The 21,309-nt window shown below is 35.2% G+C and overlaps 1 protein-coding gene across 1 annotated transcript; it reads right to left on the reverse strand.

Annotated features, from left to right (window-relative positions):
- Window positions 1-657: 657 nt before the first annotated feature.
- LOC146004717 (alpha-N-acetylgalactosaminidase-like) lies at window positions 658-19,792 on the reverse strand. Its single transcript, XM_083143674.1, has 9 exons — window positions 19,641-19,792; window positions 18,127-18,301; window positions 16,620-16,797; window positions 15,757-15,851; window positions 14,865-15,026; window positions 6,001-6,198; window positions 4,406-4,570; window positions 1,009-1,087; window positions 658-748 (listed from the first exon to the last, which is right to left on the reverse strand). The coding sequence occupies exons 1-9, from the start codon at window positions 19,790-19,792 to the stop codon at window positions 717-719; spliced, it is 1,236 nt and encodes a 411-aa protein (XP_082999800.1). The 3' UTR covers window positions 658-716.
- Window positions 19,793-21,309: the final 1,517 nt, after the last annotated feature.

Raw genomic sequence — 21,309 nt, forward strand, 5'->3', positions numbered from 1 at the left:
TAGAAGCCATCACTGATTGCATTTTGTAAACACCGAGTGCTTTACTCCTTGCGTGTTCCGAGGTTTGCTCTTTGTTTACAAAAGAGAATATATCTGAGAGGTGGCTTTGTAATCAAACAGGATGGATACAATCAGTATACAGTCTAATCGTACTGTGGGAGTCACTTTTCTTACTGTATTATTAGCTTTTTACCAACTAGGAAGACGTTTACAAACAACAAAGTCAGTGGCGGCTTGTAACCACACATTCGCGATTATGTTGAAAACGGCTTGTTTGCAGACCCATGTTTACTGAGACTTTTTTGCTTCTATTACCGTACTTTCACCTGTGTCAGTTTGCGCTATTACTTATGAGACACCCTGTATACAATTAACCAATACCAATATTGAACCCATCTGATATAAAGTTCTAAACGTTCCTTGAAGAACATAAAATATTTCAGGACACTAATACAAGTATGAGAATATATGGTATAAAGTATCTCATTTATTTTCCCAACGCATGCTTGAATCTAATGTTAGTTCTATGTAGTTAAATCTACATATTTTATGTTACTTGTGAATTATATCTAATTACATGGTTTATTGTTTGTTAGTGGTTAATGAAAGAATTTTAAGAGTTGCTTTATTACTTGAAAGAAGAAATCAGCCACAGAGGTGAAGTTATAGGAAGTGCTTTATTTTCTCACAGGGTACACCCATCCATATTATGCTAATTACACTGCACTGGCTCGTATTAATGCTGCACCTGAAATTGGAAATTAACATTTTTATATATTTACACATCTGCTTGTAACAGAAACAATAAACTTTTACAAGAAACAGTGACAAAACACACAGCAATGAGAAACCTACAATATGAGCTCTTTATTATTGTTGAATTTGCTTGAAAGGTAAAAAGTGCAATCATTATTATCTTTTCCCTTTTCATTTTACACAAATTAAATTTTGGAATTGAAAATTCAGGCTGCATGTCTGAAAGTTTCTAAGCAAAATTAGTAAACTTACCTCCTGGGTTCACACTGAATGATGGAATTTCTTCATCAGGTGTGACAGGAGTCTCTATGGACCACTCTCCATAAAGTTCCTGTAACATAACAATGCAATTTTATGTCCACTACTATATGATAACAGTTATTTTACAATAACAACAGCTCTGTACGGCATTTTTGGCAAAAATTGGATATTATCGCTGAACAATAGCAGGAACTCAATACATTGTAGGACTCCTGTATTTCAAGTTAAACATTGGAGAGAGGTGGCTATCATCTCTTGTATGGAACATTTAAAACTAATAATAAGTAGACAATTAAAATATGAGTAAATGACAATCTGGCCCCCTTTTTTGATGTATAAAAATCAGATCACTCTTACCTTGACATAAAAAATTAAACAATCACTTTCCTACTCTTCCAGCTGTCTACAACGAACAATAAAGTGTCGATTAGCATAGGTATTAGGACTGAGCTAATACCAATGCTGATTCGTCATCATCAGAAAGTATTGGTTGGAATTTATTCATTGATACTGGCCGATACTTTGTCAACATTTGGATATTTCTAAAGGTCCACAAAAATGGTACTCGACAATTTTGCAGGATCTAATTTTCCAAGAAAATGTGCAAAGTTCAAAGGTTTCATGTATTTTGAACCAGTATTATGTGCAAAATGGATTTTGTGTTTAAATGACTGCTATTTAATACTCTAAAGTAATTCTTTGAATGTTTTAAACCAAAACTGTGATAAATTGCTGTAGCGGAATACTAACATATAAATTTCAATTAATATTTTGAACAACTTTTTACTGTTACAATTTTCAAGCATCAGTGAGAATCAGGAAAAATATCGGCATTGGTGTCAGTATTGGTTCAGCCATAATATCTTCCCCGATGTCTAAAAATAAGAAACCACTCCCAGAGATGACTTAAAACTGATAATAAATCTTCAATGAATTTAGTGAGTGTGTCACGTACCCGCATCCGGCTCCTTGGACACCTCAGGTATCGTTACCTTCTATATCAAACTCTTTAGTAAGGCTGAGGTAACACCTAGTCCGTTGCCAGCAATACAGGTCGGAATTTATCTGTTCTGTCCTCGAACAGATTGTGTTGACATTATCTGATTATTTTACCATGATAATTTTGCTGTCTTTTCTAATCTGATCTGGATATCATCAGCTCACGTAATACCGCTATTCCAAGAATGAGGTTTGTGTAGATCTTCTTGACGTTGCTTGGTTCTGTGGAAATACTACAAATCTCGTTAGCGGTAAGAATTAGGTACCCCTGGGTTGTCTTATTGCTGACTCTTGCTGATGATTATCAAACGAAAGGTTCTGGTCGGGTTTAGGTGAAGACCTCGTCCCCCTTCCAGGTTTCCGAAGTGATCCTCAGACACGTCTTGAGGGTGAAGATCCTGTTGACGGGACTGTTGGGCAGAGAGCACACCGGGTGAAGACCCTATATGTCTGGTTAGCTGTCGAAATTTTCTCGCTTTTATATCCAAGCTTGTTGATATGGTAACTAAGTAGTCTTCAATTGTCTGAGGGTTGCTATGCTGATAATTTAGTTTTCTGCCTTTCTGGCTTTCCATAATTTGTAAGTAAGAGATAATTAGTATTCTTTAATTTCTAGCAATCTTCTGAAATCATCATTTTCTTTAACATTTGCAGTTTTATTTAATTATCAAAATATAATTTACCAGAGTTTCCAACGAAATCCACAAAATGTCCATTTGGGAAAGAGGCTGTTATATAGGAGCATCCTGATTCTTAGAAAACGATAAAGTAACGTTCCTACAGGAGAATCCTTGTTTTACCTATGACAGAAAAGTCAAACTCATAGAGAGGTACCTGTCAAGTGAAATCACATCATTATCCATCCACCTATTATGAGAGAAGGTCGATAATCTGCCATTACTAACTGAGTTGTTGCAACAGTGTGTCTGCTATCTACTTTAACCTTTTGGAGCCCAATGCCATTTTCACAGGTAAACCCCCTTGGTGCCTGAGCCGATTTTGAGCAAAATGCAGAGTTTCAATTAAATGAGTGTAGATCGGTGGCTAATTGTCCTAGAGAGATGAATGATATACCTTTGTACGCGGAATGAATCACAGATTCAGACGATATACAATTTATACAAATTCAGCATATATATGGCGGAGGGGAGGGGAGAACCCCTAAAATTCGAAAATTTCGGAAAAAATGGGGATTTCCCCCCTCACCCAAGAAAAAAGTACATGACAGTGTCGACATGCACATGGAAATTATTGCTGGCATGTAAGGAACACAAAAATATTTGCATTATCGTATGACCAACGTAACGTGAGTTTTACCCCCAAAAGGAATGGTCAGCACGCCACTGATTCAAGCTTCAAAATGCAGCGTTACTTTGAAATGACTGTAGCACAGAGGCTAATTGCCTTAGAGAGATGAATGATATACCGTTGTACGTGGAATGAATCACAGATTCAGATGATATAAAATTTATTCACATTTGGCGTATATATGGAGGGGGAGGGGGAATCCCCCAAAAGCATTTTTTTTTAAATTAATTTCCCCCACCCCCCAGAAAAAAAGGACATGAAAAGGTCAAAATGCACATAGAAATTATCGCTGGCATGTAAGAAAGAGAAGTCACAACCTTTCTATTCTTAGCTTCTTTGTTTATATTTATTTCTAACATTTTAGTGAGAAACGTAATGTGTGTACGCGAGTGTGTATGTGTAATTAGAAAATAGTATTGCTATTTATGTTATTTTTAAATATATACAATATGCCATTTTAATGGTGTCCACGGATCACAGAAACGTATAGAGGACGTCAAAACAAACAACTTTCCTCAGTAACATGTGCATCGTTTAGGCACGACGAACGTTAAAAAAAATCTATTTTGCCGCCTGCATGCTGGCAACGCAACACAACATTTGATCGCATCTGTGACATATCTTCCTGTCATGAAACGCGGCAGATGTCATCAAATATTTACAAATTGGCAGCAGGATGAGCGTCTGTGGGTACTGATAAACAAACTTCCTTCGAATGCAGTTTCCAGGGGTGAGGGAAACCCATTGGTTTAGAACAACAAAGCCAGCCATCCTTTGCCGGCAAAATTTTTCCCTTCAAAAACGATGCAAAAAAGAAGTCTCCTTTTTCTTGCCATTTTCATGAAAAAAAAGTGCAATCATCATTTCTGTTAAATACATGTGTTAACAACAATATGAAAAAAGAAAATCGGAATTGTAGCCAAAAATAGCGAAGTTATAACGTAAAATCTACGACCTTGACAAAGCCTCTCGATCGAGACGATCGGGCACCTAAAGGTTACATTAATCATATTCAATGTTTTTACAAAAGAAAGTTGATGAAAAGTTTTAAATGACATATTTCAGTTAATAAAATACTCACTTCTAAAACATAGCCTGCATCATGTGTTAGCCCAATATCTCGAAGTACAAATGAAATATCAGAGGGTTCATTTCCTGTATTAAGATTAATCACTGCAACAGCATATGAGTAATCTTCACCCTGTACAGGTGTGATTGGCCTGGTCCATATTTCTATTCCATTCTCCTGCAAAAACAAATTATACATCTTGTATGTAATACTGTAGAGATGGGTCAGATGAATAAGTATATCTGGTATCTGCTGATGCAGGTCACTTGATAAAATTGCCAATAATTTTAGTCGACAATTGAGTTCTCGACTCTGTCACTTTATCATTGTATCTATGAATGCAAAGACCTGCTTTGTGAACCCTGTTTTTTTGTAATAATAAATAAATAAATAAATGTAGATACACAGATTCTTTTCCCAAAGCAAACCTCATCATAGTGAAAAGTTGAAAAGGTTAGTTTTATGTCCATTTCATGTACAGATAGGGTATTCAAGATTGAACTTACAGTTTTTAAAGTGTAACACAGAAATGTTTCCTCCCCAGGAACTAAACCTGGAAACTTTTGTTTACATGGCAAATGTGTTAATTACTATGCTATTAGACAGATTCCACCCTCACAGTCACCTGGCTGCATACATTAAGGATATGAGAATGAATGATGACTAAATTAAATATATGAAAGAACTATTACGATGGAGTACGTATTTTATTGCATAATTGTTGCACCATGCTTTTTTCAGTCCAAAAATTGGTTTATAACCAACCTTTCCTCATGTAATCCTCGCATCAGTGGATCAGAAAATGAAACCAAAGATATCGGCTCAGAATCATCAGACACAGAATACTCAATTTTGTAAAGTCCCTATTTCACAACACTGTAGTAAATTTTCTCAAGTGTAATATTTCGACTATAATACAAAAATCAATAACAACTAATTTGTTAACTTTTTCCTCAGACTGGAAAAATGTTTACTAAACTGTCATGAAGAAATGTGCATCAATTTGAACTATTAAATTTTTACGTATATCCACAAGCATTTCATGAATCCTAATCTTGAACCAAAGACTGCCTACCTAGTAATAAATAATTTTTAAATACTGGAAATACCAGCATTTTTTTTAAAAAAAAACTACACATGGTGGTCACACATCACTCACTTTTTTTTGTAAAAAAATTTGCATAAAATCTGTGACGATTATGTGGTGAAATATGGTACACATGACCACGACAACACTCAAACTCAGAATGTTTGCCCATGAGTTCAGCTTTCATTGTTTTCAACCATTGATGTGCCATATGAATCAGTATTTCTTATTTCTTAATTGTTAATGCATATAAAAGATACTAGTAATATGCATAGGTGATTATTAGAATTTATAGAGTTTTCTAGTAATGAAATCAAAATATAAACACACTTGTTGGTACCTAAAATGTTTAAATTATTCAAGTAAAGTTTTGTAACAAAATATTTATAACTAAGAAAGTATTTATTTATAGTATTTATAATTTACACACAAAACAGCATTTAAATGAATATAATAACAGTAATTTCCCCCTCGTTACATACATAATAGCTGCTACAATACATCACTTAAGAAATCATACCTGAGAGACTCTCCTTCCCTGTATTCCAAGAGGATCTTGGTTTACGGCAATGACTTCAGTGTTCTGCAGAACTGCCTTGAACTCAGGCTGGCCACTGCGAAGGTCAAGGGACAAAAGGAGAGGTGATGCAAGGATCGCCCATATTGCCATCTGAGCTTTACTGCCATCTTCATTCAAACCAGTGTTGCCGATGATAAGCTGCAATAAATAAACTTCAATAAAATACCACAGCCAAATGCAAAGGTTACTGGGACAGAAGAATAAAAGAAGTCATAGCTACCGTCACATACTTCTCCAGAACAACCCCCCCCCCCATCTTCGTGATAATCCGGAAGCAGTTAGACCAGTCACAGGGTGTTAGTGAGTAAAAGTATACATATTCCCATATGGTCTTTGTTACGTACCCGCACATGTAAACCTTATGGCAAAATGATTGAAATAAGGAATCATAGATGGCAGCACGTGGAAGAAATAATATGATCGCAGATTATAGTAACAATGTGCACGTGAATTGAATGAAAGTGTTTGGTGAACTGAAATTAATTGTGCTTACATAAATTTATGAACTGAGATAAACAATTGAGATGGATAAAGGCGATATAAAGAAATGATCGACATGTGCAGCATATGTGATTGTATGTAAAGATTAATGAAGTTAAAAAGCGATTACAATTTTATATTTCTCTACCGTCTTAGTGGGAAGGAGTTTTTCCACTAGACCTTTTGGGTTGTTTTCCCCAGTGCGGCACCAACTCAGTCGCAGCCCCCAAGCACTTCCGTTGCGGCACATCTATTGCTGACCCCGATTGAGGTCGAGCATGGGACAGGCGGCGTCCTTCGATTAACCCCTTTTTTCTGCTTGTATTAGGCTATTGTGCAGCAAAATATTGATTCGAATTATTGTTGTATCTTTGACAAAGCCCAAAAAGAAAGGAAACATAGCAGGGAAGATACAGGAATCAATCCAATGTTTAATAAATGAAGGAATTTGGATATAGGTGCCTTGGTAAATAAGAGATATATTTACTAGAAGAATAAATATATGAAAGGCATATGATTTCATCGATAGAAGAAGTATATTAAATAATAGAAGAAGAAGTTTATAGAAGAATAAGTATATTGATCAATAGAAGAAGAAGTTTATAGAAGAATAAGTATATTGATTAATAGAAGAAGTCTACTAATGAAAGGAAGAATAAGTATATTGATCAATAGAAGAAGAAGTTTATAGAAGAATAAGTATATTGATTGGTAAAAGAAGAAGTCTACTAACGAATAGAAGAATAAGTATATTGATTGGTAAAAGAAGAAGTCTACTAACGAATAGAAGAATAAGTATATTGATTAGTAGAAGAAGAAGACTATTGATTAGTAGAAGTAGTCTATTAAACAATATAAAATTTCGTCTATCAACTAATAGAAGAATAAGTCTAGTAATCAATGTGAGAATAAATATATTGAAGAAGTATAAGAAGAATTCTATTAATTAATAGAAGAAGCCTATTGACAAATAGAAGAAGAAGCATATTAAATAATAGAAGAAGTTTATAGAAGAATAAGTATATTGATCAATAGAAGAAGAAGTTTATAGAAGAATAAGTATATTGATTAATAGAAGAAGAAGTCTACTAATGAATGGAAGAATAAGTATATTGATTAGTATAAGAAGAAGACTATCGACTAGTAGAAGAAGAAGCCTATTAACCAATTGATAGAAGAAGAAGTCTATTAACTAATTGATAGAAGAAGAGGACGTCTTTCACATATCCATAAAGAAGAAGAGGGAGCCTATTAGCAGACGGAAGAAGAAGCTTGTTAGCCAAATAGAAGAAGTCCATCACATATCCAGAAAGAAGAAGAAGCCTTTCAGTAGATGAAATATGATTAATAGATATATATGTGACCAAGAAACAAAAGAGACAGCTTTAAATACAATCCTGTATATAAATTTAATGTAATACGAAAATTAAGAATATACGGTGCATTGTACCTTCCAAAGTAGGTTAAACAAGTTGTTTCCTTTGGTTTTTTCCTTCTTTCTATAATAAGTTATCAATCAGTTTTAGTTGCTCTGAGAATCTCATGTTTTACCCTGGCCTAAGCCAGACTGGTGTCACCCTCTCGGGGATGTGGCATCTCCTCATTTAAGAGCCATTATTTTGAAATTCGAACCAAGTGTGAAAGTTGTATTTTTGTTTGGCTTAATTGTTTAATATGTTGAAGTAGGTAACAAGAAATGAATATTGTGCAATCTTGAGACTGAAAAAAAATTTCTCCCCTGTAGAAAATGTTGAAGTTCAAGGTTATACCCTCCATTTTTCATGAAAATTGAAACATGAGTAAGTTTTTAGTGCTGTATCTTTGGAAAGCAACAACATCCCAAACTTTTGTTTTCATATACTGTTAATATAAGACTGTTTCCTTATGTACATTCATTTGTTTAGATGGGGAATTGTTGCTTTCCATTATTATACAGCAACAAAGAGGGTCCAAAATGCAGATTTTTCGTGAATATATGTACTAACACATGAAAATGGAAAAAAAAAACAAAAAACATTGGGGCCTCGTCCTCTTTTCGAGAAAAAAAATTTCAAAATGTTAAGAAATGTCAATGTAAATTATCACACTTCCTCCCTTATCATAAAGTGGAACAGCCCATTCTCCTCCATTTCTTTGTTCCAAATTGAACAGTCCATGTCTTGGCAAGTTGTGGGACAGTTTTCGATTTCCTTTTTTGATGGATAGCATAGTGGCAACGTCGCCTTGTAAACAAGGAATCCGGGTTGATGCAAGGTTGAGGTACAAGTTGTTCGGATCTCACTTCAAATTGCAAGTCCCCAGTCCCAATTAGTATTCCGTGCATGAAATGGGCTTAAAAACAAAGCTCTACCAAGCTCTATACACAGTGGCATACCAAGGACTTTCGAACAAAGGGGGGGCATTCATTTTTTAGTAGTCAGCCATGTTTTTGCCATCTTCTCCTACCTTTGACAATCTTTTTACTGGGCCAAAGGGGAGGTTGTTATCCCCACCAACCACACCCCCCTTTAGGCATGCCACTGTCTATATTGCGATAAGAATATGAACAAAAAAAAACATAATACTATGAAATTGATGAAGCGACATTCACAAAGAACAATCATCCCCAGATCAGGATTCAAAACTGGGACCCCTGGCATCATGGTGTGCTGTGGTAACCACTCCACCATGAAAAGTCCACTTTTAGGCCTACCTGAATTGAAATTGATTAATTTTGGGAACCTAACACATACAGCACAGTGCTACATGTACAGAAATTTACAGGAAACTTATTCTTTCTTTGGCTCATATTCTTATCGCAATATAGACAGTGGCATGCCTAAAGGGACTATGATAAAATTGAAGTATAATTGCCGGTTTTCAAGGCAAACTTTCTAAAAATTCAAGGCTACAAGCAGATCTTTTCTATTTCAACCTTACGTAATATCACCTCTCACCACCCTCACACAAACAGAAGCAAATGTATTAACAACATGAATGGTCTGCGTGATTCCAATTAATCCAAAAATTCTAATTCAATACAATTAAACGGTATCTCGTATATTTAAAATATTAAATTTAAGTTGCGGAATTTACATTTTCACATACTCAGACTCGAAATACATCTACAAACACAAGTCACAAACGTTACTAATCTAAGAAAAACTGTTAATTGTATAAGAATTTCATACTCACATTTTAACTAATGAACTTCAATATATGTTATATCTTGTAATAATCTTCCATCTGTCGGCCTCCCCGATGGCGCAGTGGTAGCGTCGTCACCTTGTAATCAAGGGGTCCCAGGTTCGATACCTGGTGGAGGCACAAGTGGTTCGGATCCCACTTTAAACTGTAGGTCCAGTCCATATTAGCCTTACTGTGCATAAAGTGGACTTAAAGCACCAAATCAATCAATCAATCTTCCGTCTGTCAGATAGACTGTTCTGCAAAGGACACTAACAAAATAAACAGATTGAGAGAGTTCTGTTCTATTTTTCCACGCAAATTTCTTTTCCTTCCTAGTTAAAAATAGAAGCTAAACTGTGGAAAACCTACCTCAGAGAATTTTTAAATATGTATTAATTCAATAAAAAGTAAAAAAAAAAAGTAAAGTGTTCACCTGTGCATAGCACCACGCCATGAAGGCGTATAGGGGATGTGGGGGTAACGCCGTGATCTGGTCGTGAGTGGGGGTGATGTGATCAGCATCACGCCCCTGACCGCCTTTACCCCCCAGGTACCCATGTTATTCGACAATGGTATTTTGATTAATAAAAGTTGCATTTTTTCATGTCTACGGAAAAAAATTCACGCAGAATTCATGCACAATTCCCGGATCCAAAAATTCACGCATAATTCCCGGAATTCCCGGCTGGATACTAAATAAATATATCCCCCCTCCTTTTTTTTTAAAGTCCTCGGTATGCCACTGTTTATAGAGCTTGGTAGAGCTTTGTTTTTAAACCCATTTTATGCACAGGAAGACTAACCGGGACTGGGGACTTGCTGTTTAAAGTGGGATCCGAACAACTTGTACCTTAATCTTGCATCAAACCCAGGATCCCTTGATTACAAGGAGGCGACGTTACCACTATGCTATCCATTAAAGAAAGGAAAACAAAAAACTGTCCCACAACTTGCCAAGACATGAACTGTTCCATTTGGAACAAAGAAAGGGAGGAGAATGGGCTGTTCCATTTTATGATAAGGGAAGAAGTGTGATAATTTACATTGATATCTCTTAACATTTTGATTTTTTTTTCTCGAAAATGGAATGAGGCCCCAATATTTATTTTCATTTCCATGTGTTAGTACATATATTCAGCTACAAGATGGCATACTTCCCCCCCCACCCTAATCATGGGCATCTGCAGATTTTTTCCACGGAGGGACAATCAGAGTATTTTTCCATGGGACATATTGCCCCAATAATAGTGTTGCCCCCTCAAAAAACCCAACTTGAATTTGAAATTATAGCATAAATATAAATCAAATTATACATGTGAAATATATACATTATTGTACTTTTACCTAGAAATTTAGTGGAGGAATCTTGTTGCCTTTATTAAGCGATTAAGTATTTTCAAGCAATTAAAGTTGAAAGCAACTACGGGGGACAGAGGTACAGTGGTGCAATCACAAGGGGCAATGAGGGCAAACATTGAGGTGAAATAAAGCAAGACTAGTAGAATCTAAGAGTATCAGGACAAAAGGATTCTTAAGTTCTTGCATTATTTCTTCCAGACGGCCAAGAGCACCTGCTGGGGGACACAGAGGGGCAATTGCTCCCCTCGATATCAAATTTTATACAAATGAAAATATATTCCGTAAAATTTTCTTGCTCGCTTTGCTCACAATGTCAGCTTTTCCTACAGTTTTGTCAAGTTCAGAGCTGTAGTTAGGAGGTGGCAGGACTTGGCCCTGGGTACCCAATGATCTAAATGAGAAAAAAATACAGAAGAGAATGCCATGGCACTCCATAAAAGGTTTGTGCCGTTTTAAATCAATATTGTTTTCAGTTTGCAAAAATTTGGATCTAAAAAATTTCTTGCTCATTTCGCTCGCAATTTTATTGTTTTCTGTGATGCGTCACTTTTATTGCTAAAGAACTATGCTGTGTAGATATGCGGTTTGTTGGAAATGGTAGCTTAACTCATTTGTTATCAGTACACTTCGACATGTGCTCACTTTGTTGCCCTTACAACATCTAAGCGATACTCAATTTCTCTCCATGTCTTTGCCAACATCTCTTCTTCCGTCACCGTCTCTATTTGTGCCTGAAGAGTTTGCATATCAGGAACTGGTAAACTAAATACTGTGTCCTTAACGTAAACCCATACAAAAAAAGTCAAGTGGGGTTATGACCGGTGAATGTGGTGGCCATGGTATGGGAATCAGAATCAGAATCAGAATCAGACAAAACAAAGAAATGAAAAATAAACTTGATATATTGCACTACTTATTGCCATAAGTTTTATTTGCCTATCTACCGTGGAAGTTGAGATATAAATATTCATAATCAGGGAAAGACTTTATGCTCAACCTGAATACGTTGGTTGATGTAAAAGTTTCTGCAAACTACCACCAACCGTGGCACTAGTGTTCCGCTATTATAAAAATCTGAAGAATAGACCTTTCTTATGTTTAAATTATCTTTGATTGTTTGTTTAAGCCTAATTGTTTATTTTTCTAAGCTGTTTGAAGAAGTAGTTTCGTGTGAGAAATGGAAATTTCTTGTGAACACTTTCGGGCAATGATTTCTATTGTAGTTTAACACCGAAACAATGCTTCATTTGGCTTTTGGGGATTAATCACCATCCAATAAGACTGTGTACAATTGGTTTTCCGAATTCCAGCATGGTCGCACATTTCTCAGTGATGAATTTCGTGAAGGTCGTCCATCCACGTCTGTTGTTGCCAGTAATGTTGATGCTGTGCATGAAATGATTGAGAGAGATCGGCATGTGACATACCGTGAGATTCAGGCATCCTTGAACATTGACATGAAAGCAATACATACGATTTTGCATGGTCATCTGAACGTATGGAAACTTTCAAGCCGTTGGATCCCACACAACTTGACCGAAACTCTAAAACAGGCTCGTGTAAATTGATGTAAAGAAATGCTCAAAAAATTCAATCGAGGCAAGTCAAATTTGGTGTACTACATCGTTGCAGGGGACGAAACTTGGATCTATTCATACAAACCCGAAACTAAACAGCAATCCATTGTCTGGGTGTTTCAAAGTGAGGTGAAACCAAGAAAAGTTGTTCATTCGAGGAGTGCTGCCAAGCAAATGATTGCTTGTTTCTATGGTTATACCAGACATATGGCAACAATAGCTTTAGAAGATTGGAAGACTGTAAATGCTGAGTGATATACAACAATTTGTTTGGCAGAGGTCATCATCGCATTATTCTTCACTCACCTGATTTATCACCTAATGACTTCTTTTTGTTCCCACACATGAAAAATAAGATGCGTGGTGAGCGATTTGTGTCACCTGAAGCAGCTGTTGACGCATTCCGAACAGCGGTTTCTGAGGTATCAGCTTCAGAGTGGAAAAAATGCTTTCAAAATTGGTTTGAGCATATGCAAAAGTGTATTGATCTTAAGGGTGAATACTTTGAAGAATTTCACATGTCTTTTTTCATATTGATTGCAGAAACTTTTCCAGCAGCCCTCGTATCAATACAATTAAACTAAAACAGTGATAAAATGTGTTTTTTCTTTCCCCGACTGAAATTTCATCAAGACTTTTGGCTCCCCCCCAATCAGAGGGTCTGCCCATACCTATGCTCCAAACTTACTCATGTTTCACTTTTCATGAAAAATGGAGGGTATGACCTTGAACTTTAACATTTTCTACAGGGGAGGGAAAATTTTTTCAGGGTCTCAAAATTGCACAATATTCGTAACCTACTTCAACTTATGAAAAAAATCCTGGTGATGAAAAAATACAACTATCCAAATATCACTTTCTTGTTTGAATTTCAAAATAATGGCTCTTAACTATCTGAAAATGAGAGAGGTGTTTGATCTCACAAACATTGGATATAAACTCCGATCTAGTATGGGTGATAACCTGAGAACACGCATTTGGATTCTCAACTTAGTGAAAATCCAAGTGTACTTACTTGTTTCAGGCATTCCTCCCCCTTTCTTTAATACTGTAAACTTACATTTTACCAGCATTACAGAATATGGAATTACTTATTTATTATTTGTTGTGTCAGGAGGTGACAGAGGTTTAAAGAAAAGGAAAAAAAACTCTTTAAACAGTAAGCCTGCATTAAAACATTTTCACACTGTTGGAAAACTAAAAATATCCTAAAGAGTTCCACTAGTACATTCTGTTGCAAACTGGAATTTTGAAAAGATATTTTTCAGGGTATTTTTTTTTAATGCAGGAAATGGAAAACACAGAAAAAAATATAGCACATTACTTTATGGGGACCATGAAGGTTGAATGCATAAGGCAAGAACTACAAAATTTCAGTGTCAACAAAGCGCCATCAGGATTGAGAACTACTTGAAAGGAAGTTGTAGTAAGCTCTGGTCATGCATGTCAGATAACAGTGGAAATGGTACATGATAAGCTGATGATGCATCACCAAACAAAAAGTCATCTCATAAACCTTGGCCTGACTGTTGCACCATGGATTTTAATTTCAGTTTCTACATTTTTGTACAACTTTCACAAAGTGCACCATTATGCTCTCTTTTAGATGTCATAGTATGAACCAATTGTTGACTTACAAAATATGAAATAAATCATGATAATTTATGTTAATTTCACCTTGATTCTAATAGTTGATTCTATCTATAACCTGCTCTATTAAGACATGACAGAAGTGGATAGTCAAATAGATGGGACTATTACATAATACTAGGGCTGAGTCGATACCATTGTCAATGTACAAATGTATCAACATTCTGAAGTACTTCAAAGGTAATCCACTCTAATTCAGTTACATTTAATTTTTCTGTGAAATTTTTTTGATCGCGATCGAATTTGCCACCAATCTGGTAGCTATGTCAGGCACATATGTGAAAATGAACTAATTGTAAGTGGATTAGAATGGATTACCTCTCTCTATGCATAACCACCAAACAGATATCTTTAGATACAATGTACTTCACAAGTGTTTCAGTCTGTAAGAGTATTGGCTCTGATATCGGCTCAGCCCTACATAATACTCTTTACTTTTTACACATTTGCTGACAATCAGTATCGCAAAAAAGAAATGTGCATATAATTATAATTATACAACTAGCTTCAATGCACAATGGTATACTTTATTTGCCACAAAGTAGTAGGAAGAATAAAAGCAGATATTACCATATCAGGATCATTCCAATGTCCAGGTCCAGCATAAGGTATAAGCCTATCCTGGTTTTCAGCAAACCAATTAGCTATACCTTGCACACTGCCCCAAGAGTTGCCTATGTCATAGTAGTTTCGCCACAGGTTGCAGTATTCAGCAATAAGTGCATAGTTAGACTGGTAAAGAAAGAAAACAAATTAAATGCATTACTTAATTGCCTTTGGATAAAAACTATGTTATTCCTGTATTTCTTTTTTAGGGATGGATCAACATGAAAGTTTTACTGATAACGGTAAAGCACCAGTATAAATTTACTGATACAAATACTGATCTGAAATAAGCATATTTATGTTGCATGTTACATAGCCACGATATTTTGGGGGGGGGGGGGGCCTCCAAGTTTTGGTAAAAAATACAATGTTTGTTGGAAAATTGTTAAGGAAAAGAGTATTGATGTAAGTAATTATAAAATACTACTTTTGCAAACGTTACAAACAAATTAAACTCACATAGCAAAAAATTTAAGTTTTTGTGATATTTTACAAAGAATAAGGACAAAGCGTGTTGAAATTTGCAAGAAACTTAAAAAATCACATAAAATATTAAAGCCACATTAACATGTGATTGTTAAAATCAAGTCCCTCGCTACATATAGGGCATTTATGAGGAGTTTCAACAACATTTCAACAACAAAACTTTTGGGAGGGGCCTGGGGCCAGTGAGCCCATGTATGGCTATACCAATATTTCCAGGGTCCTAGGGCAAAGAACTTATAATTTAGGACATGTAACATCTACAAAAATTGTAGAGCAGTTTGCTTTATTGGAATTCAAGGATATAAATTTTACATCAGTGAATATAAAATTAGGGTTACACTGTATATAATAGTCTTCTGTAGCAGCTTACATCTATTCCATTGATTTCTTGATATGCAGGCCAACTGCACGAGTACACCATTGGTCTTCCTGTTTTGTTTAAATATCCTCCAAACTCTGGGTATGCTAAAAGGCAAGAAATATGATTTTATTATATTCTTTAAAATCTGTCCAAAGAGAGGAGAGCAACAGCAAACAACACTATTAAATAAATAAAAAGAGAGTGATACATGAGAAGACCAGTAATAACTACAAAAAACTACATGGTGATTTGAAAGTCATGCAATCCTAACAATGACACAAAAACAGAAAATGAAATGAGAAATTATTAATTACATCATAAAGTCTTATCCATTTTGATATGTGTTTCTTAAAATTTGTTACTTTTACTTGGGAATGACATAAAATATAACATGATAAAATAACAAAGATTATTCATTGACAAAAGACTACTCACTAGGGATGGGGCAAATTAATCAGTACTCTATCAGTATTGGCTGATACAGGCATACTGGTACATCAGTCTATTAGTAAGATTGTTGATCTGATATGTCTATATATAGCTTGTAATTTAGTAAAAATTTAACCATTTTGTAATTATTTTTATGAATATAAACATACATGACCTAGTTTTGTAAAGTAAATGTTTAAATAAAGGTTTCTTTCAAAAGCTAAACACATTACAATCACGTTTCACAACCAACATTTTATATTGCATCAGTGGAATATTGGCTACTGGCATTTTTTTTTATTAATACTTATTTTTCAGCATCAAAACAATTCATTTTGGTCCATCCTAAAATTATAGTGCATGTATAATATGGATATATTGGAAGTCCTGTGTCTCATTAATGAGATGCTCCATTATATTAAAATAGGCAATTGAAAACTTACCTTCATCATAACCTGTGAGACTGTCAAAATAGCATCCATCAAGCTTTACATAATCTACTTCCCAGTCGGCAAATGTCTGGGCATCCACCTCAAAATGGTCTAAGATGCCAGGGTATCCTCCACAGGTGTGTGTTCCAATATCTTCATAGATACCAAATTTGAGCCCTTTGGAATGGACCTGGAAAGAAAAAATAATGTCCATTTCATTGTTATTGTACACTCTGCGGCTAAAAAGAATCACCCTCCCCCTAGTAATAAAGTGTAAAAATTTTCTTTGAAGCAGTATTTCTTCATTTGTGGATTTATTTCAACAATGTAATATTTATAACAGTTAGTGTGTGCTATTGTAAAGTACATACTATGTAGATGAAGGAGGGAGTTCTTACATTTTCCTACATTTTGCACATTATTATTATTATTGTGATCCAAATTACGTTAATTCTTTGTTATTGTATTTCTTATTGCAAATGTAGAGTATATTACATTTTTTAAGAAATAACTAAACAATAACGGAAGGCAATAAAGGCCATAAAGCTTAACAATTTAATCAACTAACAGCTTTCTTTGTGGATTTCTTCATTATTACCTTCATTGTTAAAGTAAAATATCAGAAAATGTTAGAATTACATACAGTATGTACAATTGCCAAAATAATTATAAAAAAAAAATAAAACATTCCGCTTAAAAAATATTAGATTTTTTCACAAGGGGGCGATTCTTTTTTGCAGCGGAGTGTATTTGCTTAGTGTTCGCAATATCTACAGTTGTCAAGATGCAAAGTTGTACCAATGCAATTCAAATATTGCTGTATGTTCTAATTTAAATGAAGATACAACTAATAAAGTGATTGTCCTTAGTTTGTCCTCATTTCAAAAGTGAACTGGGCTTGTTGAACCCTAGAGCCACCCCATGCACAGACACTGCAGACAAAAATTCCCTTCTGAAATCACCCACCCGGGGTTCACCGCATGACAGTCAGATGCTCCACTGGACCAAATGTCTTATTTTGAAATTTGCTTTATAAAATCAGGGTATAGGATACCTTTATACGTATTAATAAAAAATACAAATTGTTTGAACTAAATTAAAAGTTATTTATAGATACATAAGACTAAAATAATTGGTAATTTTACCAATAATCCAATACATCAATATGCCTGTATTGTCCTATATAAATAGGACAAATGGAACCATTAAATGTGTTTCATCCATATCATTACTGAGTTCATTTCAAACTAGAGTTGAACCAATACTATATTAATGAATCAATATTGTCTGATACCAGTGGTATCAGTATCAGGAAGTATTGGTTGAAATTTATTTATCACCTCAGCCCTATTTCAAACTGCCTAAAAATTCATGTTTTGCATCAATGCATCTCACATGCACATCTCCACCACAAAGATCTCTGCAATCATGTTCTTTCCTTTGCAAAATACATTAAAATATGTACATGTACATTAAGAATCAATTGAGAATGAACCAAGACAATTTGCCTGCTACTTACATAATCTGCAAGAGCCTTGATTCCACTTGGGAACCTATCAGGATCTGGTTGCAGCTTTCCTTCACCATCTCTCTCATTTGCCAGCCAACAGTCGTCAATTATAACATATTCGTAGCCAACATCTGCATAGCCTTCTGACACCATGTAGTCTGCCATAGCTTTGAAGAGGTTTTCACTTGAAAGAAATTACACTAACATACAGAAATAGTTTTCAATTATGGTACTTAGGGAAGTACAATTGCGTGAAAAGTTAATGTTAGACAATTAATTGTCCATTGTAAATGAGAAGGGAAGAGGGACAACAGGAATAATCTTTGTGCATTTCCACCATAGTTTCAGTAGTTTAACCATCAACCATCAAATATCTAGTTGTGTCAGGTTCTAGGATAACATGTTCTAAATGTAAGTCCTAGTCTCCGAGATATTTTCATTTCCCAGAGTCTAATAGTGATACGATCGCCCTGCCCTGTATTATGTTTCTACTTTGCCAAATTTTATATTCTAGCAATTAAAATAAGGAAAGAATACACTGCAGCAAAGCTAATACTTCCAGGACCTGAGAAATGTGCCTGTATTACATGAGGTGCTGGCATTTTCTATCACCATTATCTGGATGGAACCACATTTGACCTGCTATATGCCTTTCACTGATCGCAAAAAAATCACGTCAGCCTAAAATATCTAGGTGATAAACTTTTGTCATTTTTATGTTTAGTTTGTTTGTTTCACGACTGTTGAAATGGGTATATACACTAGCTCTGTAAGTGTTTCGTATTGGGCTTCAGCCAGCTAAATATATGTGATATTTACCAACTTTATTCTATGTTCTTATATGTTTTTCAATTGCAGCAAGATGTAAAAGTCAAATGTACCTCGGTGAGGAGATTTTGGTGGCCACAAACACTGGACAACTCTGTGGCATCTGTATATCATAAATCACACATCCGTTTTCTCAAAATGTAATGACACTTCATGAATTGCATGCAGGTGCTTGCAATAGGTTTTATGTTTTCTTGCTTATATGCATATATTCTAGAAGTTGACACAACCACTTAGGTGAAATTACCATCTCACAACACAGTGAAGCAAAGAGCAATGGGATCAAGATGAGGTACATTGCCAGGCATTCTTTGTTGTCCTAATGGCATATAGCCTATTTTCTTTTCCTTTCTCAATGTGCAAGGGAAAGAAGTTAACTTTAACTTTTCTGTGCAGTACTATAAAAAGACTGTCAGAAAGGATTTCATATCCAGTTCATAACTGAATACTACTAATTAGTTTGATTAGCTAATGAATTCTGTTTCTTTTTTACTGTTAGTTTACACCATAGGATAAGACATGGGAGCATTTGTGACTTTCATGAAAGGTACCATCTCAACAATAGCCTCAAGTATGTGATGAAAACCATGAAACTTCAATCAGGACGGTTGGTCATTAGATTTCACGTAACTTCTCAGATACAAGATTGCACTGTTCAATATCAACTACGTATAATGAATGAATTTAAGTGTTACCTGATACAATTGTCTGGATCATTGACACAGTCAACATTACAACCAAATGTCAGCCATGAGAGCCATCCCATTGGAGGAGTAAGTGCTAGTCCATTGTCCAAAGCACTTGCTATATTGAGAAGAGCAAGGCCAACACACAGCTGTAAAATCATCTTGCTGGAATACAGGAGGAAAAATATTTCAAGCAAAAAAATAAATAAAAATCCATGAGACTGATGTGAACAAATGTTGCTTCCATGTTATTTTGTTGTTTACTACATTTAACAGTAGTAATAATGTATCTAAGAATTTTTTTCCTGATACCAATAGAGTACAATTTATATTATTTCTTAATACCGATAACCAATATTGTACTTATCTAATATAAAAATAGCAAACATTATGAAGAACCTGATATTTTCACGATTCTGGTTGGTTTTGAATAGGAATCGGCAATGAGAATTTAGAAGTTTATTTTGCAGAAACAGGACACATGAATTATGACTTATTTTCATAAGAACTAGAACTGAGCCACAATCTATAAACCAACACAAGGCATGTCAGAAAGTATCAGTTTGTATTTCATCACCAAGACCAGCTGCTAAATTTCCAAGATCTGGGTACCTTGCGGTGACTGTAAAATGCCATGCAACATTTCTGCAGTCTCAATACCCTGGAAATTATGCAAAATGCATAATTTTTAATTAATATTATGCCAATACGAAGTGTGGTGCTGTGGTAGCTCAGTCATTAGGGTGTCTGACTACCATGCGAGACACCCGGGTTCGATTCCCGGCAGGGGAGAACCACGACTTTTTCCACCTGTTCAAGCAGCTCCGGCACCCATCCAGCGTCATACAGAATGGAGGAAACTCTTGGGGGTAAAGGCAGCCAGGGGTGTGGTGCTGATCACATCACCCCCACCTTCGACTGTGATCGAGAAAGTGTGGGGCCCTAACTACACACCCCCTATAGGTCTACATGGCATGGTGCAAAGCACAGGGGAGCACTTTACACACTAAAATACGAAGTGGCAAAAATGGATTTAATGATTATAAGTTAAATACTTTCATGTTGTGATTATCTGATACGAAAAAACTGGAATATTATGGTATACCTGTAATAGAATACTTCATTTGTACATACTTTGAAAAAAACTTTTAATTGTTAGTGTTTAAGCATTGGGTTTGGCAGTGGTAACAGCTCAGTTCTGATAAGAACAATAACAAATGACAGAAATGTGCCCTGTTACAGAGTATCAGATGGGTTACATTATAAGGAATTTTTATTAGACGTAATTGAGTTATTAACTTTTTCCGCGAAATTTATAAAAGAAGTTAGAAATTCACTTAATTTCAGAGGGAACCGGAAGCCAGCCCAGCAGAGAAGCAACGAATTCCCAAGTGGATGGTGACAGAGGCTTCTACAAGTAAGTTTCGTGGAAAAAGTTAGTAACTCACATCTAATTATCAGCCGCATCTTTTATTCCCCAAACATGAATAAGGAATTTGTGCTGATAAGCAACTATCCATTGATATCAAGAGAGTATCACTTACTTGATCCCGCCCCCAGTTTATAGTAATAAGTTCTCAATTAAAATGGCATATCTCAGTATAAAATTTAAATCTTAAAAATTCTTTGCTCTTGACAAAGAGACATGCCTGTGTTGAAACGTTAAAATAATAAAATA

The sequence above is a fragment of the Lepisma saccharinum genome, chromosome 1, assembly GCF_977018435.1.
Source record: "Lepisma saccharinum chromosome 1, izLepSacc3.1, whole genome shotgun sequence".
Classification (NCBI taxonomy): domain Eukaryota; kingdom Metazoa; phylum Arthropoda; class Insecta; order Zygentoma; family Lepismatidae; genus Lepisma; species Lepisma saccharinum.